Source organism: Podarcis muralis, chromosome 1 (assembly GCF_964188315.1).
Source record: "Podarcis muralis chromosome 1, rPodMur119.hap1.1, whole genome shotgun sequence".
Classification (NCBI taxonomy): Eukaryota; Metazoa; Chordata; class Lepidosauria; order Squamata; family Lacertidae; genus Podarcis; species Podarcis muralis.
In genome coordinates, this window is record NC_135655.1 from 120,571,178 (window position 1) to 120,594,990 (window position 23,813).

The 23,813-nt window shown below is 47.3% G+C and overlaps 1 protein-coding gene across 2 annotated transcripts; it reads left to right on the plus strand.

Annotated features, from left to right (window-relative positions):
* Positions 1-1,484: 1,484 nt before the first annotated feature.
* On the plus strand, positions 1,485-19,003 carry NABP1 (nucleic acid binding protein 1). 2 transcript variants are annotated; one of them, XM_028750706.2, is made up of 6 exons: positions 1,485-2,189; positions 2,562-2,700; positions 11,846-11,917; positions 14,507-14,582; positions 15,284-15,353; positions 17,098-19,003. In XM_028750706.2, exons 1-6 carry the CDS (start codon positions 2,099-2,101, stop codon positions 17,298-17,300), a joined length of 651 nt encoding a protein of 216 aa, XP_028606539.2. In that variant the 5' UTR covers positions 1,485-2,098; the 3' UTR covers positions 17,301-19,003. The 2 variants fall into 2 exon arrangements, with proteins under 2 accessions (XP_028606539.2, XP_028606549.2); XM_028750716.2 differs by having other exon boundaries at positions 17,182-19,003.
* Positions 19,004-23,813: the final 4,810 nt, after the last annotated feature.

Below are 23,813 nucleotides of genomic sequence, written 5' to 3' on the forward strand. Positions count from 1 at the left end.
CCGCAACGGGGTGAGCTCCTGTTGCTTGGTCCCTGCTCCTGCCAACCTAGCAGTTCAAAAGCACGTCAAAGTGCAAGTAGATAAATAGGTGGGAAGGTAAACAGCGTTTCTGTGCGCTGCTCTGGTTCGCCAGAAGCGGCTTAGTTATGCTGGCCACATGACCCGGAAGCTGTCTGCGGACAAACGCCAGCTCCCTCGGCCAGTAAAGCAAGATGAGTGCCACAACCCCAGAGTCGTCTGCGACTGGACTTAACAGCCAGGGTTCCCTTTACCTTTAAGAGGGCAGGAGGGAGAATGGTGAACATGAAGAACCTAGCGATGGAATGGGCAGAGCAATTTGGAAGATGATCTGAAATGCATAAATACCGTTTAACATTCTGCTGGATGAAGAGTTCTGAACACTGCGAAGGCTCGCTAGCTATTTTGTGGGCATTTTTGGGGGGGTCACTGCTGATAAAGGCGCTGTGCCTAACCGTGGCTCTCTCTCTCTCTCTCTCACGGACTGATCCACACGGCCTCCTTTGCTTTAAAACGCTTTATGGCTCAGTTACTTTCCTTTAAGAACAGCACAATCTGATTCCCCGCGTCCTCTTCCAATAAAACATATCCCACATTATAGATTAATAATAATAATAAATTTTTATTTATACCCCACCCGCCCCAGCCAAGACCGGGCTCAGGGCGGCTAACAACCAATAAAAAAACCAAGTTGATTAAAATACAATTTAAAAGATTAAGATACAACATTAAAACATTAGGATGCAGCCTCTTCACAGGAGGAGAAAGGAAAAAGAAAGAGGGGGAGGGAAGTAAACGCGCACACACACGAAATCCTGTTGCAAGCGGTTTCCCGAGGAATCCTTTCGAAAAAATAAAATATAAAGTGGGTGCGGAGCGGAGGAAATGATCGCAGCCCCCACCCCCCCAGCCTTGGTGTTATTGGGTGGGGGTGGGGAATCAGCAGCGCGTTAAAAGGCAAGAGCCAGCCATTCAGCGAGCCTTCCCCGAGGCTCATGATGAGCTTGCAGTCCAGTCTCCCAGCGAGACAGGCTCGATCCTGCCCCGAAGAGCGAGGCAGGGGGAAAAGAGGGAAAGGGGAGGGCGAGCGACTGTAAATATTCTAGGTCAGAGCACAAAAGAATCGCGGCCAACCAATCAGCGCCTCTTACGGGGCACTTTGTCACATTCAGTTCCATTCTGGTGTCTCCGCGTTCCACGGACCATTCCATTTTTCTCGGGGGGGAGGCTTCCTCGCCCTCCTTGCGCTTCTCCGGCGCCGTGGGGCCACGGAGCAGAACCGCTCCGGCGCAGCAGGATCCAAACACCGAGGTCTTGGAGCTCGTCTCTGACTCCCTTTCCCCCGCCGCTCTTTTCCGCACCTTTCGACGCGACTTTGCTTCCCCCCCCCGCGCGGAGGAAATGGTCCGGCCCGGCTGGATATAAAACGACGCCGCCGGCACATGCTTCTTTTAGACGGAGAGCGAGCGCGCTTGGAGGGCGAAGCGGCGTGTTTGCGCGCTTGTGTGAAAGTGGCGCTGGGGTGCGGGGCAGCTGGCGAGTTGGGGGGGTTGGAGAGGAGGAGGAGGAGGAAGCATCTTACTCGCTGTGCAATAATAGTCATAAGAGAAAAAGAGCGCCCCGATTTTCTTGCAGAGGGGAGGAAAACGGAGCCTATAGCGAAGGTGCCTTTTCTTGTTCGCCAGTAGGGGCGGCGGCGGCGGCGAAAGCAGCAGCAGCAGCCAAGCCCCGTGCCTGTTTTAATCACAGCGCCCCGGCTCCCTCCTTCCCCCGTCCAGCCTTACGAGGCGTGTGTGGTCAGCTGAGAGAGGGAGAAGCGAGCTTAAGAGTTTCAGGGAAGAGGGATCGCCGTGGGTGCCTCCTTTCTTCCTCATAAACACGCTTCCCCGCCGACCTCCCCAGAGTATATTGCACATTACTGTTGCCTTCTCCAAGGGCTGGTCAAACCCGATCTCGTCTAATCCCCCCTCCTGCCACCCCTGCCCTGTTTTCCAAGTGTCCCTCTCGGCTAAAGGGGAGCTTTGTCCTGCTCACTCTGCCCCAGCAGCGCCCGTGCCTTCCTCCTGAAAAGCAAAGCAGCATGAGCATGGCAAACGAAACATACCACCTCATAAAAGACATAAGGGCCGGACTGAAAAATTTAAATGTCATCTTTATTGTGCTAGAGATCGGTAAGTGGGGTCCCGTGGAACTGTCGTGCTTTTGTTTGTTTTTCACTCCCCGACTTCCTTGGCCCGGGTTCTAGGTGTGCAAATGTGTGTGTGTGTGTGTGTGTGTGTGAGAGAGAGAGAGGAGTTGACACGTGTCCACTTTTCAGGGAAAATACTTGAGTCCCCTTTCTCTAAATCTGTCCTTAAATAGACCCACTTTTAGGGCTCCTTCCCTGGGCTTTGGCGGAAGTTGCAGGTCCTTTCGCGCCCAGGCAAAGTTGCAATTTCAAAAGGATGTTGTGCCCCCTTGTTCTAAGGACGTTTGCTCAAACTACCTTTCTTTTTCTCTCCCCTCCCCTGCTCCCCCCCCCCCTTTTCCATATTCCCTTGCAGGCCGCGTCACCAAAACCAAAGATGGGCACGAAGTGCGGTCGTGCAAAGTGGCCGACAAGTCAGGTAGCATCCTCATCTCGGTGTGGGATGAACTTGGCAGCCTCATTCAGCCGGGAGATATTATCCGGTTGACCAAAGGGTATGTATGTGTTTCCGACAGTGGGGTTAGGCCGAGCGAGCGGCCTCTGCCCAGCCGCTCTTTTGTTTCGTTGCTGAAGCAACTGGCTGACTCAGTGTGTTCCTGTTAACGCTTTGGGCTTCCTCTCCCTTTCTTAGAATCTGTAATGGGTGTAGCAGGAGGAGGGGAAGGGAAAGGAACATCTCGCGGGGCCGGATTAGAGGTGAAACCCAGCCTGCTCATTTCCCCTTGCTGTGTGTACCTCAATATATAGAGGAAGTTGCCTTTTGCTGGGTCGTTTATTATTATTTATTGCATTTAAAACCCCACCCAATTCTCCCAAGGAGCTCCAGGTATGGCAAGTACGCTTCTCCCCCTGCTCCATCAATCCCCACAACCCTGCCAGGTAGGTGCAGCTGAGAGGCAGTGACTGCTCACCCATTGAGTCGTAGAAGGGTAGAGTTACCCCCTGCAATAGTAATGAAATAAGTAAATAATAATTTATTATTTAGACCCCCACCCGTCTGGCTGGGTTTCCCCGGCCACTCTGGGCGGCTCCCGACACAATAAAGCATTAAAAACTTCCCTAAACAGGGCTGCCTTCAGATGCAATGCAGGAACCTTAGCTACGGCCGTCATAGTGGGTTAAGCAAGCAAGCTCCTTGTTTTCTCCTGCCCCTGGAGGCTAGGACCCAAATCAATGGGTTCAAGTGCAAAGAAAGCATATTCCCTCCCGTTCCGCTTTCGAGCCACTTGAATCCATTGGCTTGAGTCCTAGCCTCTGGGGCAGGAGAAAGCAAGGGGCTTCATGGCTGAGTGGGGATTTCAACCCTGGCCTCCTCTGACTGGCAGTAGGTCTCCTCTGACCGGCAGGGAAGGGCTCTGGAGCATGTTCTCCCAGGTTCAAGCCCCAGAATCTCCAGGCAGGTGTGTGTCCTCCCCCCCCCCCCCGTCTGGAATCCTGGAGAGCCACTGCCAATCGGCAATGCCAGGTTGGATGAACCCAGTGGTGGTGATAATAATACAGTGGTACCTCGGGTTACATACGCTTCAGGTTACATACGCTTCAGGTTACAGACTCTGCTAACCCAGAAATAGTACCTCGGGTTAAGAACTTTGCTTCAGGATGAGAACAGAAATCGTGCAGCGGCGGCGCAGTGGCAGCAGGAGGCCCCATTAGCTAAAGTGGTGCTTCAGGTTAAGAACAGTCTCGGGTTAAGAACAGACCTCTAGAACGAATTAAGTTCTTAACCCGAGGTACCACTGTAATAATATATTATTTATACCCCATCCATCTGGCTGGGTTTCCCCAGCCACTCTGCGCGGCTCCCAACAGAATATTAAAAACACAATCAAACATCAAACACTATAAACTTCTGTAAACAGGGCTGCCTTCAGATGTCTTCTAAAAGTCAGATAGTTGTTTATTTCCTTGACATCTGATGGGAGGGCGTTCCATAGGGCGGGTGCCACTACCGAGAAGGCCCTCTGCCTGCTTCCCTGTAACCTCACTTCTTGCAGTGAGGGGAGGCCCTCGGCACTGGACCTCAGTGTCCGGGCAGAACGATGGGGATGGAGACGCTCCTTCAGTTTGACTTGACAGCTTACCTGTGCTCCTAGGGCGACCTGCACGCAGAGTGTGCGCATGCTCTTCTTCTGACCTTAGACCTCTGTCGGGGCCTAGCTTTTAAAGCAAAAGGGACGTTTCCAGCCCCCCTTCCCAAACTCACTCGCCTCTCTACAGATGCTAGATTTAGAGGGAACCACGTGGGGAAGCAAGGCCCACTCCTCAGTTCTCCTCGCCCCTCCTTCCCTTCCTTTGAACATGATTGGGGCAGATCCAGGATTTAAACAGATGGGTTTGCTGCTGTCACATCCGGCTTGGCTCACAAGGATGCAGCCTTGACCACACTGGTCGATGAGTCATCTCTTAAAAGCTGGTGGCTTCTTATTTTCCTTAAAGGAAGCAATGAGACACCCTCTTTTCCTGTATGTTCTGTTTAGAGCTGGATAGGCCAAGAGTTATTTGGCTTATTTCAGTGGGTTCAGTAATAGCTGAAGCAGAACCCACACCTTGTGCTGTGCTAAAAAGTCCTGTGGAGATGAGAGAAGACTTTAAGGCACAGTGTGAGCCAGGGGAATTTTCTTCTCCCCCTGCAACCAGATTACCGTATTTTTTGCTCTATAGGACGCACCCGACCATAGGACGCACCTTGTTTTAGAGGGGAAGAACAAGAAAAACAAAACCTCCCCCTCTCTGATCAGCGCCCTTTCAGCGAAGCGGCAGGAGAAACGGAGCCCCTTCCATTTCTTCTTTCGCTGAAGGGGCACTGCGCAGCTCTCCCTCTCTGCTGAAGCCGGGAGAGTCTTGCTCTCCCGGCTTCAGCAAAAGGAACCTGAAGCCTTCGGAGCGCAGAGCGAGTTCCCGCTGTGCTCCAAAGGCTTCAGGCAGCTATCCCTGAAGCCTGGAGAGCGAGAGGGGTTGGTGCGCACTGGTGCGCCCTCAGCGAAAGCAACGCGAAGCCTCCGGAGTGCGGAGGGAGCGCTCCCTCTGCGCTTTGGAGGCTTCACGTTGCTATCGCTGAAGCCAAGGAGCCTGCATCCGCTCCATAGGACGCACACACATTTCCCCTTAATTTTTGGAGGGGGAAAAGTGCGTCCTATAGAGCAAAAAATACGGTACTTCTTTGGGTAGGGGCTGTTTTGGAGTTCCGCAGAAAAAAAACTGCACTCCCAACTTGCAGCTGCTGCATAAACACCTTCCTGTCCCCCAGGCCCCGGTTTTTCATTATTACAAAAATTAACTCTGCAACATTCCAACTCATTCATGTGGTTTTGCTGTTGGTAACATTTAGTGTTTCCCCAGCCCACAGGGATCTGCTTCCAGACACTTCACCCATCTAAATTGTGTGTGTGCCATACCTGTATGACAGGCACACAATTCACCTCTGGTGTCATGGCAGGCCCTACGTTGGGTTATATCCCTGGTCACATGACAAGGCAGGAGCACAGATTTCCCGAGAAGCAAACCAGTCATACTTCAGGATTACTATATTTTAAAGGGTGCATTTAAGTGGCCCAATATGTGGCTTGTTACACGGTTAAAATCTCAGGGCCCACTATCCCCAGCCTCTTCCCTGTTTCCCTAGCAGAATAGGATCTGTGGATCTGAGCATGTTCCTTCTGGATAATCCAAGCCGTAGCTGGGCTTGCTTGCACAAGCCTTAACAAGTCACAAACGCCAGCATGGCGTTGCATGCTGCTTTGAAATCTGATCTGTTAGGGGACCGAGGGTTCAACGTAATGTAATTTTTAAAAGAAGCAACCAACTGTTTCTGCTTCCTCTTTCGATGAGCTCTCACCGTGCACAGCGGAGAAGTTGGCTTTCTTTAGCATGAAGAGAAGCAGAACTGGCACTTAGTAGTAAAAGCATCTGCTTCTCTTACAAGTGTGCTATATTTTCATGTGACAAATGCAGTCCAGAGGAACGCTGGTGGATCGCTGGGTTCGCCATGTCAAATTGCTTTTGTAAACACAATTAAAAACCGAAAGTGTATTTACTTGCCCTCACAGAGGGTTGATCAATTGCTTTTGCTTTAATATTTTAAAGGTTTCAGATTGGCGGTGGCCTTTTTTGCTGTATTTCTGAGAGACAGAGAAAATCCTGCCTGTATTTTGTGTGCAAGAGCTTTCTGGGTTTCAGCAAAGGAGGTCACATTGCCTATGTTCTATGACCTACCTTGCAGGCAGGTTGTAAGGATTCCTGAGATAATGTTTGCAATCTGCTTTGAACATGCAAAGGTATTCTAAAGCGCTAGGTACTTTTACTGTGAATGAGGTTGAAACGGTAAGCACCAAGCGTCTGTGAAAATAATACCCTCTTTGCAAAAGTCTATAATCTGATCTTAAAGGGAAGCGTAATCATTTCTTAAAAGAGTGAAATGGGATGTGTTCAACAGTCATAGAATTCCCATTGTGAGCTACAATTTAGTCTGTGCAAAAGTAATAATAATAATAATAATAATATAATAATAATAATTTTCTCCCAGCCACTCTGGATGGCTTACAGTACATACAAAAATGTTGTTGTTTAGTCGTGTCCGACTTTTCGTGATCCCATGGACCAGAGCACGCCAGGCACTCCTGTCTTCCACTGCCTCCCGCAGCTTGGTCAAACTCATGTTGGTAGCTTTGAGAACACTGTTCAACCATCTCGTCCTCTGTCATCCCCTTCTCCTTGTGCCCTCAATCTTTCCCAACATCAGGGTCTTTTCCAGGGAGTCTTCTCTTCATAGTAAAACATAAAACATTAAAAACCTCCTTAGGGCCATAACTTCTCCCTCCTTACATGGTGATGGCAGATTCCCATAGTCACCTGAAAGCCAATCAAAGAAGCTAAAATAACCCCTTTAACGGTTCCTTTTCCTTTGGATTAATGAGGTGTATGATAACAATGGCAGAGGGCAAGCAATGTCTCCAAGGCCACACGTACTGCTAGGATGGCGAGTGAATATTGTTTGTTGGAATTAGACTGGGCTGACCTATGATCAACGATAAAATTTGTTGAGGGACCATGGGTCAAATTATTCCCTGTCTAAAACCACACCTAGCTCACAGGCTTCTCCTGGAGACAAAATGTCAACCTGTCACCTAGAGCTCTTTGGGAGAAGGCTTGGATACAAATGTGACAAACACAAAAAAGGAACTCGCAGTGGCCCACTTGGTACATAATGTTAAACCATGGGTTGTTTTGCAAACTGTAAGATCATCATGAGTTGTCCCACAAGCGATCAGCCAAACGATGGCTTGATTATCCAAAGTTTGGTTTTTCCCCATGTGTGGGTGGGTGGGTGGGTGTGGTGGTTAAGAGCGGTAGTCTCGTAATCTGATGAACTGGGTTCGCATCTCCGCTCCTCCACATGCAGCTGCTGGGTGACCTTGGGCTAGACTTCTTTGAAGTCTCTCAGCCCCACTCACCTCACAGAGTGTTTGTTGTAAGGGAGGAAGGGAAAGGAGAATGTTAGCCGCTTTGAGACTCCTTCGGGTAGTGATAAAGCGGGATATCAAATCCAAAATCTTCTCTTCGTCTTCTTCCTTATGCCTTTGAAAGTTGGTGAGTGTTTGTGGTGGGATGGCAAAAGAGACCATGGTTAAGGAAGAGGGCTGGGTTCATGGCATAACACCAAGCCGTAGTTAAAACAAACCAAGGTTTTTTTTTAATGTCAACAAGCAACCCATGGCTTCAGACCACGGTTTGTTGGCAGTAAACAAACCGCAGCTAAGTTGCTGGGCCGGGTTTGCTCACAACACTAAGCCATGGTTCCATAAACCATGGCTCAGTGTCGCATTCTAGCCAGGCTATCAAGAACGTTAATTATTGGTTTCAGTGCAAAATACAACAATGGCTGCTTATTTAAGGCCATTTGGAGAGTTCCTGGTTGCCTATATTGCATGCACATGCCACTGGATTTCACCCCTAGGCTCATTTGTAATCTCTTCAAGTTACAACTTGGCACAAAATGCCGTGTTAAGGTCACTTTCCATTTGCGTCATCTTAGCAGAACTAATATGTGACTGATGGGTGGAGCTAATATAGAGTGGCTGGCTTACTTGTTTGGACACCGATAAAACGTATACCGCTTGTGCCAGCAGTCTGTGTGACAGCCTTAGAAACACTAGTGGCAGAGAGGCAGACAGTATCTTGGATGCCTACTAGTGGTTTATTGCCAAACCTCAGGAACAGGTCCATTTACTAGCTTTATAAATAAAAATTGCATTTGTTAATGATCTTTTAAGAGCCAAACTGTAACTGAGCAGGTCTCCCAACCTGTGGGGGAAGGTAGTTATAAGTGCAATGTGAAAATCCAAACGTCATTTCCCCTCGCATCATTTAGTTCAGGGTTTCCCAAATTTGGCTCTCCAGCTGTTTTGGGACTACAATTCCCATCACCCCTGACCAATGGTCCTGCTAGCAAGGGATGATGGGAGTTGTAGTCCCAAAACAGCTGGAGACCCAAGTTTGGGGGAACCCTCTTTGGTTGTTCCTCTCTTTTGCATTTGGCAAAAAGAAAGAAAGGGAAAAACAGTTGATCGCTGGTTAAAAACCAAAGTTTGAAGGTCATGCACATGAATCAAAACAAACTTTCATTCTTGCAGGCAAATATTCACTACGTATAAAGGATTTACTTGTGGGAGATAGGGAATTCTGCCAAAGGATGTCTTTTGTTGCGCTTGCAATAAATGGAAGCTTTCTTGTTTCTATACCCCACTAGTGTCTCAAGTCCCCATTTGACAATGTTTGATTTGTGCTCTTTTCGTGTTTATACATCTATGCACATGTACAAGAGAGGGACAAATCGTACATACACTCAGAGAATGTAGTAATGAAAGTGAATGATCTTGCAAGTCACACAGGGCGCTTCAGCAGAACGCTTGGTGTGTTCTTGCAAATGGCTTTTAATAAATGCTCCCGACTCGGTTAAAAGTTGGTCATGCTGACATACCATTGAGATCAGTGGGACCAATTGCTTGCGGCCAATTTAAGTCCCACCGATTGCCGTGGCACTTAAATGTGACTAACTTCACCTGAACTGGAGCTTTAACCCTCCAGCCCTCACAACTGTGCAAAACCTTTGGCTATACAGTAGCAAAAAAATAAAAATCTCGATGTGCAGAGCTATGGGTAGATCGGAGCTGCAATAAAACACCTGCTAAAAATTAAGCTGCTGGTGTCTTGTGTCAGCTCTGCAGTTAGGATTAAGTGGCTGAGCAATTTTCAGCATGTTTTGAAGCAGATAGACCCTCCAGATGTTCCCCCATTGCTGCTCTAAAGTGAAGGAAACTACTTTTTTTTAATGGCGTTCCAGGAGAAAGCATGGATGCTGCAAGTATTGTCATACTAGCAGTGGCTGTACTAAAAGCGATTAGACAAGATAGGGGAGGAACAGTTCATCAGTAGCTACTAGTCATGATGGGCAATGTGTTAGCTCCAGAACTAGAGACACCATGCATCTGATTACCATTGGAAAGCAGCAGCTTATGTTCTGCTTAAGGTTTTCTCAAAAGGCACCTGGTTGGCCATCGCCGGAAGTGGAAAGCTCTGTTAGATGGTCTGATTCCGCGGGGCACCCCATTGGATGAATGGATGAGTCCTCGAGTGTGAGAGTATGCTTAAAACCCCCAACCATTGTAGTAACGACAGAACTTAGTTTGGCGCCAGGAAACCTCTGAGAGAGTTGTGTAACTTTGGGCGCATGAACAGACCAAGAAGTGAAACACTGCTCAGAGAAAGGCGATGTCCTTGTGGACAGAGACAAATGGAACCAGTTGTGCATGTTCTTTTTTCTTTTAAGTTTATTTTGCAACACATACACACACACACATACTCACAAAAATGCACAATCGAAAGCAAAGAACAAAAAACAATTAATTACAAATAAAACATAATAACATACACAAACTTACACAGACCACACAATCAACTGTGTGTGTGTGTGTTTGTTTGTGTGTGTGTGTGTGTGTATACAGTGGTACCTGAGGTTACATACGCCTCAGGTTACATATGCTTCAGGTTACAGACTCCACTAACCCAGAAATAGTACCTTGGGTTAAGAACTTTGCTTCAGGATGAGAACAGAAATTGTGCTCCAGCAGCAGGAGGCACCATTAGCTAAAGTGGTGCTTCAGGTTAAGAACAGTTTCAGGTTAAGAACGGACCTCCAGAACGAATTAAGTACTTAACCTGAGGTGCCACTGTGTGTGTGTGTACACAAACACACACACAAATATGTATAATTTCAATTCTTCTTTTCCTCCATTTGACTTCCTTCATCCTCAACACGGTTCTCTTTTCGTTTTTGGTAAACTGTCTCCTTCTTAGTTCATTATTACTCTTTTTTCTTTCTATTTTTAGCTTTTATACCATGATTTATTTTGCAGAAGTTAAATCGAAACAAGTCGAAGTATTAATTTGAGGGCACTGCTTTTTCAGGTATTCTCTATATTTCCCCCATTCTTTTTGAAATTTTTGCTTGGGCTGACCCCTAATGGCGTCTGTCAATCTAGCCAATTCAATACAGTCAAATAATTTATCTTGCCACTCTTTTTCTGTCGCCAGTTGCACATGTTCTTTTGTACTGCCTCCGTCTGGTATCAGACCATTCGGTCTAGGTTGGTTGGTTGTAGGGAGTGGAATTCGGACACATGCAAGGTGGCTTTCCTAATGTTAGCAGTCAGGTATCTGCAACACACAATAAGGGTTCATGGATGCTGTACAACACTAACTTAAATGTTAGCCGCAGTGTTGCTGTTTTGTAATGATTGGGTTGTTGTTTGTTTGTGTTGAGCCCTACTGGAATCATGTACGTAGGCCAATAAAAGTTTGAGCATCTGACTAAGAAATGACCTGTGAGTACAAAAACTTCAAGAAAGAATGGGGAAAATATTATAAGGAGGTAAGCAGATGAAAACATTAGCAGGATTTGAATCCCACAAATGTTATGGACAATATGGATAGATGTAAAATATAGACTATGAAATAATATGCAGGGGAAAAGGTTGACAATAGGACCCATGGAGGGGAAGACTCGAGATTCAGAGAAATCTCTCTTCAGTCATACCTCTTGTTGTGTTTGCTTCATGTTGTGGCTTTTCGGGTTGTGAACGCGGCAAACCCAGAAGCGTATACTTCCAGGTTTCGCCACACGCGCAGAAGCGTCCTTCGTGCATGCGCAGAAGCTCTCTATTGTGCTTGCACAGAAGCGCCGCTCTAGTTGCGGATTTTTCGGGGTGCAAACGGCACCCTGGATCGGATCGTGTCTGCAACTAGAGGTACCACTGTATATGGATATGTATTTGGTTTTGTTAATAAATTTATATCTGTAAAACAAATAGAAACAATTTCAAAAAAGAAAGGAAGAAATGATCTGCCAGAGGCTGCCTTGCTGGCGAAATCTGAAAGCTGCACACTTAAGGTTAGCGCTAAAGTCCTATTGATTTTGGTGGTGTGTGTGGTCCACTCTCCCATTGGATTTTCTGAGAGGAAGATGTGCTTAACTTAACCCCCTCCCCTCCCCGCCACCAAACCCCAAACCCTGGTCAAGCCTGGACATTAATTACATTCCCCCTCCCGGTGCTTTCTAACGCTTCTGGTGTTTCTCTCGGCTAGGTACGCGTCTCTGTGGAAAGGATGTCTCACGCTTTACACCGGAAGGGGAGGCGAGCTTCAGAAAATCGGGGAGTGAGTATCTCGCTTTACACGTGCGCTCAGTTGCTCTCGAAGCTTTGCGCTTCGCAGGCTGGAGCGGTAGGTATCAAATGCCGCCTTGCAAGTGTCTGCCCAACCTGCCGTTGCTTTCTGGGGTTTAGCAAAGTACTCTCTGCCCAAAGAGCCTTGTTCCCAATCAGTTTGGCTTTCCTCGATCTCAATATTATTTTTTCCAACAAGCGTGTGGGGAACCCTGCCTGTGATTGCTTATGTAACAGACGGCTTGCTTAGCCATGCATCCATCTGGCCTGAATGCCTTGACTTAAGTACACCTGCAAACAGGTAAGTGTTCAGCCGCCTAAGCTATCTCCTTTGTTGTGGGTTAACGCATTGTCGTTTTCAAGGACTTGCAGCGCCGAAAACTGAAGTCCTCTATTTAATCCACAGGCTAGGTACGGTAGAGGCTTCTACATTCTGGCTCTGGTAATGAGCTCCAGCCTTTTCCTGCGGGAGCCAGCCTCTCTAGGGGTGTAAAGGTAAATTTCCCCCTTCCGTCGAGCTAGAGCCTCTGGGGTCATGGCGGTCTAAGATGTCATGGGCAAATGCTGCTGGTTTGCTTTCTCGAGCATAAGCCTCCGTCGTGACCAGGCAGTCCGTCGAGACCCGTAATGGAAAGTTCGGGAGCAGAGTGCTGGGCATTGTTGGCAAGCTGGAATGTGTCGCTTTGGGGACTGGTTTACCCGGGCACCTGTGCTTGTGTGGATGGGCAATTGCAGAATAACGCTTCATTGCATCAGATAGTTGCAACTTCCTGTATCCCCCCCCCCCAGGCGCCTGCGATGTTCATACAGGGTGAACCAGGCCAAAATGTGGAGGAATGTTGTGAAAACATTACAGCTGTAGGAGGAGGACGTAGGAACCTGCCTTATGCTGGGGAGCCAGGCCATTGGTCCATTTCGCTCAGTATTATCCACTCTGATTGGCTGGCTTCCCAGGGTTTCAAGGCAGGGGTCTATGGCAGCTCTCCCTAGAAACACCAGGGATTAAACCTTTGGCATTCTACATGCCCAGCAGATGTTCTGTTGCTGAGCTGTGGCTCTTAGCCACAGAAAGTTAGACGTCTGTCTAAGGCTATGTGTGGCTGCGTTTGTGGTCTGATCTGCCGAAAGTGATATCTGATTATTCATAATTGAGGCCATTTTCATAATGTATTACAGGCATAGGCAAACTCGGCCCTCCAGATGTTTTGAGACTACAACTCCCATCACCCCTAGCTAACAGGACCAGTGGCCAGGGATGATGGGAGTTGTAGTCCCAAAACTTCTGGAGGGTCGAGTTGGCCTATGCCTGGTGTATTAGCTTCTGCTATATTGGGAGTGTTTCCCAAAATTGGAATGTCAGGGGGGGGATAGTCTAGGGTTAGTACTAACTCAGGAAATAAATCTTATTTCCCATCACTGCATAAAATTATTGCCCCATCACCTCTTAATTTGAATGACGTTGGAATGTTTTAATCTCAAAATAAATTACTGCAAGAATTAAAAAAACACATGCTTTTCGTCATCCTGAGTGATAACATTTTGAGAGGATTAGTGTAAGATTCTGGAATGTAGCTGACTTAAGTGTGGCTAAATCAGTCTTCAACCTGGTGCCACCTTAACTGTTTTGCACTGCAATTTCCATCATGTGCTCCGACATAGGTGGATTGCACCCGGTAGTTAATGTGGAGTGTTGCTTGTGCAGCTGGAATTATTTTATAAATAGAATAAGGTGCATCGAACGAACAATAACCGGAAGTCACGGTTGGTTCTGTTTTGACACCTGTGGTTTCTTTAGCTTAAAATGCAAAGCAGGCCTGCAAGATGTTTCTGATGGTGACAAATGCCACTCAAGCTAAATTTTCTCCAGATTGAGAAATGCTTGAGAATTGCCTGGCTGGTTCCAAGTTGGGCCCTGCTTTATAGCACGGCAGTGCACTGCAGTGCGGAACAACTGTTGCTTTGCAGCGTTCGACTTCGTTGGAACTTGACAGCACAGGATTGCAGCCTTCGTTATGGATTTGGCGTTCTTAGGCATTCCCGTTTTTTAAAAAACTTCTGCAATCGGTTCTTGCCACTGACATCTTCTGCGTGGCCTGATCCTAGGCGTGCTTCGTTCGATACAAGCTCCTCTTTAATTCAGCAGGACTTGCTCCTAAGTGTTTGCAGCTGTGTATCTTTTATGGCGATGAACGGAATATTTTCTGTGTATCCTTTATGAAGACGAATAGACTGTTAAGCGTGACCCACCTGCTGACTTGTGGCCTTGCAAAAGGAAGCAGCAGGGACAACTTTTACGCATGCTTGGAGCATCAACCTATTTGGGTGCAAGCTCCGTCGGAATCGATAGGATAGACTTCCAAGTGGAGCATGTGTAGAGCTGGGCTTGTTCATATCTCCTGGTCTAGTTTCTGGGATGGGAGTGGGGGCATTAGCATCTGGTGCTAATGCCCTTGCTGAGGGAAGAGGGGGTGGCGGCTCTGGAATTTGAAACAAGGCATGCACTGGTCCCTGGAAGTGGGATGAGGAGAGCTGAGGAAAGAAATCTCCACACTCCCTCTCACGAGCTTGTTTTTCCTTGCAGGTTCTGCATGGTGTACTCGGAAGTGCCCAACTTCAGTGAGCCCAGCTCGGATCACCCTGGGCAGCCCAGCAAAGTGGTATGTGCAATCTTGTGCAGCACCGTAACATGTCCACAACTGAGGCGCAGACAAACCCTTAACAGTGTGGCCTATACAGTGGTACCTCGGGTTACAGACGCTTCAGGTTACAGACTCTGCTAACCCAGAACTAGTACCTCGGGTTAAGAACTTTGCTTCAGGATGGGAACAGAAATCGTGCGGCGGCAGCGGGAGGCCCCATTAGCTAAAGTGGCACCTCAGGTAAAGAACAGTTTCAGGCTAAGAACGGACCTCCGGAACGAATTAAGTTCTTAACCCGAGGTACCACTGTACAGGAGTGGGTTTCTCCTGTGGGAGGAGAGGAGCATCTTAAAAGGACAAGAGGAACAAGAATTAGCTTAGTCTCGTGGATACAGTGGTACCTCTGGTTAAGAACTTGATTCGTTCCGGAGGTCCGTTCTTAACCTGAAACTGTTCTTAATCTGAGTTACCACTTTAGCCAATGGGGCCTCGCATCTCCGCAACACAATTTCTGTTCCCATCCTGAGGTAAAGTTCTTAACCCGAGGTACTACTTCTGGGTTAGCGGAGTCTGTAACCTGAAGCGTCTGTAACCTGAGGTACCACTGTACTGTTTCTCCAAGCCCCCAAAGTTCTTTCTGTACCATGGTTGTCTTAATCTCTCTCTCTCTCTCTCTCTCTCTCTCTCTCTCTCTCTCTCTCTCTCCATTCCTTTTAAAGGCCCAGGGTGAGCAGAGTACCAATTCCCTTCCATCAACTAATCTGAGTTCTTGTACTTTTGGGCCTACTGGTAAGTGAGTGTGTGTTGTAAAATAATAATAATAAAGTTTCTGTCTTGGAAACAAAGGTTCAGGAACACCTGCGGCGGCAGGTTTAAACTATGGTTTACGGGAACAAAGATCGGGAGCCTATCGTTCGATCTCTGCAGCTTTCCACAAACCACAGTTGAAACCAGTTTTAAGCTGGTTCGGGCTTAAACCAGAAATCGGATGCTTCCTGTCTCTTCTGGCCGGGCCAGAAGAGGGAAGTGTGTTTGTTCCTCACACTCAAGCGTTCTTATTCTTGTAATGTTTAAACACTGGTTTAGCGTTGACATCCAAACTGGGCCTATGGATTCAGAAGGAAAGTAGTTGAGCCGTGGGTTAACGCCCCCACTCCTCACTCTGGCACAGTTGGGCCTGTAACAACCTTCCCGCTCAGGTTGTGGCTTAAAGGGCACCTGGTGATTGGGAAGGGTGAGTCGTCAGGCAGTACTGGGGCAAGGAGGTTTGGTTCCTCCAACTACCCATTGTGTTTGTCTTGCATCTTGGGAGATGGTACTCCCATACAGGAAGCAGGAAACAGCAGGTAGGGTGTGGAGAAGCTGCTACATGGGGGTTGTGGGAATGTTGCGGATAGTAGGAGAGGCTATATTGATTAAATACCATCCTTCCTCACTCAGGCCTAGTGAGTCAAGTAGCAGAACACATTTCCCTTATACAACAGGAAGCTAGTTTGCAGATTCATTTGAGTCTCCTTAGTTAAGCAATCCAGTCTGGCTTGCCCAGATTGGATTATTCCTGGTCAGTCCCCTTTTGTCCCTCTCAAGCTGAAAGGATGCTGCGTTGCCACCTTCTACTGAAGTCAAGCTCCTATTTCCTTTGAGCGCTGTGCAGGTTTCAGCAAAACAACAACAACAAACTTGTGGTTACGTGAAACATCCTCAATAAGCACACAAGATGTAACAGGCTGTACTTTTGAATAAACAAGGTATACTGTTGATTGTATCAAATTGTAGATTTCAACGGAAGTCTCATAAAGTTCAACGAGAAAAGCAGAAGACCCAGTGGATCAGTTCATTCTCTAGTCATAAGATCCATGTATGTATACGTGTCTATTCCACCTGTCTGTTCATACAGTAAGTGTTACTGCAACCACTACTATGCTATAAGATCCACTATCCTGTAATATTACATATGCCTGTTCTGCTGATCAAGCCTAGGATGGCAAAACAAGGCTAATATTCCGGAAATACTTGCCTTAGACTCTGTGAAAGGATTCTGTGGATCTGTAACAACCCTTCTTGTGGATTATTGGACTCTATGTACTTTATGAGACTTCCGTTGAAATCTACAATTTGATACAATGAATGGTATATCTTATTTATTCAAAAGCACAGCCGGTTACGTCTTGTGTGTTTATTGTGCAGGTTTCAGCAGCATCCCGGTGCATTTTGCTATATCTGGGGTTTATACAGCGCTGGGAGAAGTTGCTCCTCCTCCTGCTGCTAAGACACCGAAACACACATCTTCCCTTGTTTTCTCCTTGCCGTTGGTTACTGTTGGCAAAGCAAGCTGCTGTTAGGGACTTCATGGTCTCTGCAGACACCTTCCCAGCTCACCTCAACCTCTAAGGCTCAGCAAATTGTGAGAGAGGCCAGCTTCATATACATGCAAAGCGGTCTCCTGGACCGAGAAGCTGCAGCTTAGACTGTCTGACGCGCGAATGTCTTGTGTCTCTGTGTTGTCTTTTATTCTTCTTGTTTGCTTTTGTAGGAAATGGTTTGCCAGCAGGACCTGAGCTGAGCGGAGTATCATCTGCTTATAATCATGTCTCCTCCTCCTCCTCCTCCTATGCAGGTACTGGGAGGGTCAGCGGGCGGGGCCCCGCCCCTCCTTCAGTGCTGTCCAATCACACGCGCCCCCCACAAAGCACAATGAGTAACGGGAGGGATCCCCGCAGAGCCTCAAAAAGATGACCCAGCCAAAAGACTCACTTGTCCGCCTAAACTCTGTATACGCCCTACTTGAACACTTAATTGCACTTTTATTTATGGTTAACTGTGTGGGGGGGTGAAGTTTGGTCTACTAGTTCTCTACCTTCTGTTGTCCAGAGAAGAGGATTTCCTCCCCGCCACACACCTTTCTCTCTCTTCGCCATGCTCCCCCCAGGCTGAAAAACCCAGTGAAGCTGCTGAGAACCGCATGAGTCCGGGGGGGGGGGGGAGGAAGTCTTAAAATAAGGGTCGTAGATGGAAATTGGGATTCCTTGTTGTGCATCAGATGTTCATGTCCAAAACAAACCTTGAGTGTGGTTGAATGCTTGTTTTTCCCCCCTTCTCCTTTTCCTTTTTTCGGTTAAGTTTAAACTGCCTAGCCTTAAGGTGTGTTAATATCGTCTTTCTGCTGTCCTGACCAACTCCCATCGCGGCTAATGAAGGCTGGCGGATGGAACAAGGGGCAACTGCTCTGTTTCACCTGTGGGTATTAAAAATGCCCTGTGAGAAGTGGAGACGATCTGCCCAACGGTGGTATAAAAAAGGGGGCTGGTGTTTTCCCTCCGTTGGGGTGGGGTAAGTGATGGTGGCTGCGTTCGACTAGAGAAGGCCCACCTTCTCGTGCCAAACCATGCCTGCTGCTTCTCCAGGATCTATTTTAAAACCCCAGATTCTCTCCAGGAATGCAAAGCCGGCCTCTTTAGTTCAGTAGGCGCTGCTGCGTGAGAAACAAATTGAAATTCTTAATGTGCCTCTTAGATGGCTTGCAATTGACCTTCGTGGAAGCTGTGATGGCATCTGAAGACCCAGTAGGATACGGCTTTTGTAAAGCACAGCTTCTCAGAGGCCAGAGATATTTTTTGCCACTCGGTTCTGCAAACTGCATAAACCGGCCATTTTTTGTCAGCCCTGCCAATGTGCCCCCCCCCCCAGTGACGGATGTTGATTTCAAGTTTATTCTGTTGAGAGCGGTGCGGGGAGAAAGAGGAAGGGAATCCCCATACACAGAGAAACCGTATGCCAGGCATTAATCTGGCTTGAGCTGTTCTTCTTGACACACTGGTTTTCTTTTTGGAGTCCTCCATCCCACAAGTGTGTGTATTTAGTGGGGGGGGGGGGCGCATTCAACCTCACCCTTGCACCCCAGGGGAGTGTTTTACCTCTGTATCCTACTGATGGTTTCAGCCGGTGCAAAGTGTGTTTGGAGCGAAGAGCTAATACGAAACCTGTGTATACGATTCGTGCCGGCATGCCTGCTTTTCTTGCAAGAGCCGCCCTCAAAATTCTCAAGGGCCAATTTGCACACGTAACGCTTTCTGCTTCTAGAGCTAATACCTCAGTTTCTAGAAAGGGCAGCCTTCTGCCGCTTAGTGCGAATTGTTTTCAAGCTGCTGAGTTCGGAAAGGGGGAAAATAACTCCCGGGGTCATGCAAAATATGTACGGTTTTTCCTTTTTATATTGTAAGCATTCTCAGTGTGTCTTTGTACTGGGTAACCCTAGAATTATTTTCAATCCTTTTTGTTTGTTTGGAGGGGGGGGAGAGAAATCTTATTTGGAATTCATGCAAATGCTGTAAAATGACTGTTTTTCCTTCTCTTTTTGTTTGTTCTATTCTTGAAGCGGACCTCATAAATAAAAGTTGCACTAACCATGTAAAGCAAAAAGCAAAAAACCCCACCATTTCCCCCCTTGTCAAGATCATTTTCTGTTCTGAAATGTGTGTGTTTGATTTCATCTGTAACGATGCTTATTTGGAAACACGTCTCACCAGCTATATTTCCAAGAATATATTAGGAGTGTGAGGTGTGTTCCTTGGCGTCACTCTTAATCTGCAAACTTTTGATGAGCGTTTTTGCCATCTTCATCTTTCTTGTTTACAAAGGCTTCCTTTGCTTATAAAACAGAAAGTGTATCTGAAGAAGTGTGCATGCACACGAAAGCTCATACCAAGAACTAACTTAGTTGGTCTTTAAGGTGCTACTGGAAGGAATTTTTTTTGTTTTGACTATGGCAGACCAACACGGCTACCTATCTGTAACTAAAACAGAAAGCAGTAATGGCATTAATGATATACCGTATTTTTTGCTCTATAAGACGCACCAGACCATAAGACGCGCACCTAGTTTTTGGAGGAGGAAAACAAGAAAAAAAAATATTCTGACTCTCAGAAGCCAGAACAGCAAGAGGGATCGCTGCGCAGTGAAAGCAGCAATCCCTCTTGCTGTTCTGGCTTCTGGGATAGCCGCGCAGCCTGCATTCGCTCCATAAGACACACACACATTTCCCCTTACTTTTTAGGAGGGAAAAAGTGCGTCTTATAGAGCGAAAAATACGGTAAATAAAAATACAGCAATGAGCATGGGTTTTAGTTCTGCCTGCATTGTGATCCTGCAAAATTCTGATCTGTGCTTCAGTAACTGGGCACAGTTGGAAAGCTTGCCATTCCAAAACAAGTTCTTCAGTAGCAGCGGCTCAGAGAGAAGCTGTGTCGGCTCACTTCTTAAAGGGCATTGAGGTAGTCGGTGTGGTGTTCTCCAAACACTGTGTGCTTCAACTTCCACCCACCCTCATCGTTGGCCATACCGGCTGGAGCCAATGGGATTTGGGAGTCTTGGCAACAGCAGGCTGGCTCCCTCAGATAGAGGTGATCTGGGGGTAACTGGGAAGTAGCCTCCCGGTTGTGTGGAACTTGAAGCGTTCATTGGTTTACAACCACCAGTTCCCAGGCCATCGTAAACAGGTAAAGTATAAAATATCAAAACAAAGGGGTGCTGGTTGAGACTGGCACAACAGAAGCTTGTCTCTTTAGGGTGACCTTGCCAGCTAACCCACCCTGTTTAATTACATGTGGATGAGCTATGCTCTGAGCCCAAATGCCAGCTGCTCACAAAACGGATACATTAGAAGCAACGTACATGGTTGAAATCGCTAAATTGCAAGGAAGAGAAGCAAACTTGCTTGACTTCAGTGGCACGTTCTGTTTGGTTTGTCCTGAGCGTTGTACGGACCAGCTCAATGAAACCTTGATGTTTAAAGAGATGTTCTGGCAAAAGAAAGGGCGGAGCTGTTCTGGGAAGACACCATTTCGCAGATGAACCCAAGAACATATTTATGGTTAGTAATATATCCATATGTATTTCCAGGTTTTAAATGTCTTGCTGTCCTTGATTAATCACTTTGTTCTTTTAAATTTTCTTAAGGGGAAACTGCATCAAGCCAAGAGAACTTGGGCTGAGGCGACACAGGAGGAGCCTCTACTTATTTTTGCCAGCCTTCTGGATATTTCTTCAGTCCCCCACTCCCTGTTATGTAGTCGCTAAGAATACATATGGCTCTCGCTCATAATATAGCCTCAGCGCCCCACATGGGAAGAAAGAAACCTGTCTAACCCTTGACGGTTGCTTGGTTCATGACGTAGAGGAAGGTTGAACAATTCTGCTGGGACAGCTTTCAGTGACAATGAGCATTGTTTAATGTTGTCTACCATTGTTCACTTTTGCCCCCTAAAGCAGTCTTCCTCAGCCTGCTGTCCCTCAGTTCTTGTTGGGGCTCCCATTTATCACTAACGATTGTCCAGGCTTTCTGACCTTGAGGGGAGTTGTAGTCGAAGGCACCAAGTTTGGGAAAAGGCTGCCCTAAAAGTAACACCATTTTAAATACGATGGTTAGATGTCAACAGATCTCAACTTTCTGTATTTCAAAGGGTTGTTAACATCCTCATCCATGATCATTGTGAAATGAATACCCAGCCCAGTGGTTTTTTTTTCCCCTGGGGGTACAGTGGTACCTTGGTTCTCAAACTTAATTTGATCCGGAAGTCTGTTCCAAAACCAAAGCGTTCCAAAACCAAGGTGTGCTTTCCCACAGAAAGTAATACAAAATGGATTAATCTGTTCCAGACGTTTAAAAACAACCCCTGGAACAGCAATTTAACATGAATTTTACTATTTAATGAGACCATTGATCTATAAAATGAAAGCAATAAACAATGTACCGCAGTCACACAATCAATCAGTAGCTGAACTGAGTTCCACACAGTCACAAAAACAAAACAAAAAAGCTGCAAAAACAAAAAGGCAAAATAAATGGCAAAATCAGACGGACCTCAGCGTATCATTCAAAACGGAAGTGTGGCTCTCAAATAGGAAGCATAAGACTCAAAACAGCATGTTTGGCTTCTGGGAAAAGTTCACAAACTGGAACACTTCGAGTTCGCAGTGTTTGGGTTCCAAGTTGTTTGAGTACCAAGGCGTTTGAGAACCACAGTACCACTGTACTTGAGAGTATGCAGTACTGACACTCTTTCCCTGCCCCCAAATGTTTAAAGTGTGCCACTTACTGTAAAAACTTCATGTGAATACCAGCACTTTTTTCCTAAAGAAAAGAAAGCACTGACTTCACACAATGGGATTTTTAAAAAACTGAATGTTTTTAAATGCACAAACCGAGGTGTGTCTTTTTATATACCTGGCATGCCCTCTCTTCTGACAAGGCAGCCATACTTGTAAGGAAGACCTTATTAAAATAGCTGGTTCATTAACATGAAGGCTGAGCCTGTTTCGTTCTGCCCCATAAGGAGCGGTTAAGGCTTGCCAGCATCTGTGTCCCCGCCTACCCCTGGGAATGATGGGAGAGGCTGCATTGCTGCCCGCCTTTCTGACACAATAGTGTTGGCCTCTCTCCCTGAGAGGCAGCTCGATGGTAGGCAGAGCTCTCTTACCTGAAATGATGAAAACACACGACTGTCTCGAACTATCTGTTCTCTTGCCACATAATTGCCCCCTAACTTGGAATAAGCAAAGGGAAGCACACATAAATGTGGACATATGAGCCTCCCTTCACTGTCTCAAAACCTGAAGTGGAAGTAACAGTTGAATAGATTAGTTTGTGCTTGCTTTTACCGTTCTGGGATTTCCAGAGACCAAAAAGCAGCCGCAGAGAGGATTGGGCAAGAAGCTTCCTCTGGTGTGCAAACTGAAATAAGATTATTATGGGGCAGGGAGGGAAATTGAGGAACAGTGCTCCCTGCTCATAGAAGCTGGGACGATGCCTTATCTGAGCAGTATTCTCCCCGGGTTTGATTTGTGTAAATAGGACTGCATGCGTGGCTTGTAAATATTGCCACTGGTGCCACCACCCCCTTCCTTAGTTCAGTCGAGTAGTTTTCACTGCATATGCTCTGGAGCAGCCTAACTCAACCTGTGGGTCCCCAGATGTTGTGGAACTACAACTCCCATCACCCCTAGCTAGCAAGGCCAGAGCTCAAGGATGATGGGAGTTGTAGTCCAACAATATCCAGGGACCCACAGGCTGAGAACCGCTGCTCTAGAGCATGGGTAGGCAAACTAAGGCCCCGGGGGCCGGATCTGGCCCAATTGCCTTCTAAATCCGGCCTGCAGACGGTCCGGGAATCAGCGTGTTTTTGCATTAGTAGAATGTGCCCTTTTATTTAAAATGCATCTCAGGGTTATTTGTGGGGCGTAGGAATTTGTTCATCCCCCCCCAAAAAAATTTAGTCCGGCCCCCCACAAGGTCTGAGGGACAGTGGACCAGCCCCCTGCTGAAAAAGTTTGCTGACCCCTGCTCTAGAGGCCATTGTTGCAGCACAGCTTTGTTTAGGAGCTGCTTGGTGACTACAGCGAGGCAGTTGTGCCTTTTCTCAGTGGCTTTCAGAAATGGGGAGTGGGGCATTGGGACCTGGGACATGGTAGACCCACATCTGAACGGCAGTGGCGTAGCGTGGGTTGAACGCACCCGGGGCAAGGCAAGTAATTTGCGCCCCCTAACCCGTGGATTTGCGTCCCCTAACCCCCAGATGTTGCGCCCGGTGCAGCCGGCCCCCCTGCACCCCCCACGCTATGCCACTGCTGAACGGTGCATGCTTCCTAGTGTTAAAGCAGGCAGGGCAGGCTGCAAAACTATTTACATTAGGCAAGCATCAGTAACAACAGAAATATCCATCCCTCGCTCAGCATTGCCAAATGTCAGCCTGAATACTCCCTCTAGTGGTGTACGGTTGCACGGTTGATGCCAACATTACCAAAAAAAAGAGAGAGATTGCTCTTCTGCCGCCAAATATCTTGAGCCCATGAGCTCAGGCTTTCGTAGCAAATCTGCCATTTGTGCCTATAGACCCCCGCGGTTTTATATCGAATTGTCCTATTGTGTAGGAAAATGTGATTGCGTGTGCACACAGCTGACGTGCTGGCTTGGATCCCAAAGCGGTTTGCCACAAGTGGAAGGGCAGTATTGTTTGTGCAAGGCAACATGATGTTCCAGCCATGATGGCTCAGTCATAGGACATCGGCTTTGCAGGCAAAAGGTCCACCGCCAGTCCGTGTACTGAGGCAGATGGACCAAGAGTCTGGTTCAGTGCAAGGCAACTTCCTATTCTCCTTGACCCTAAAAGGAGTGGCTTTGGGGCCCAGCAGGTTGTACAGACCCTGCAGGTGCCCCTATTTTCCAGGGACAGTCCCCAATTTACAAAAACCATC

Bases quoted from the DNA above. Each gene is read 5' to 3' on its own strand.
- NABP1 (XM_028750706.2), top strand. From the start codon at position 2,099: ATGAGCATGGCAAACGAAACATACCACCTCATAAAAGACATAAGGGCC. The intron at 14,583-15,283 runs GTATGTGCAATC...TTCCTTTTAAAG, and splicing joins CTGGGCAGCCCAGCAAAGTG to GCCCAGGGTGAGCAGAGTAC. The intron at 15,354-17,097 runs GTAAGTGAGTGT...TTGCTTTTGTAG, and splicing joins TTGTACTTTTGGGCCTACTG to GAAATGGTTTGCCAGCAGGA.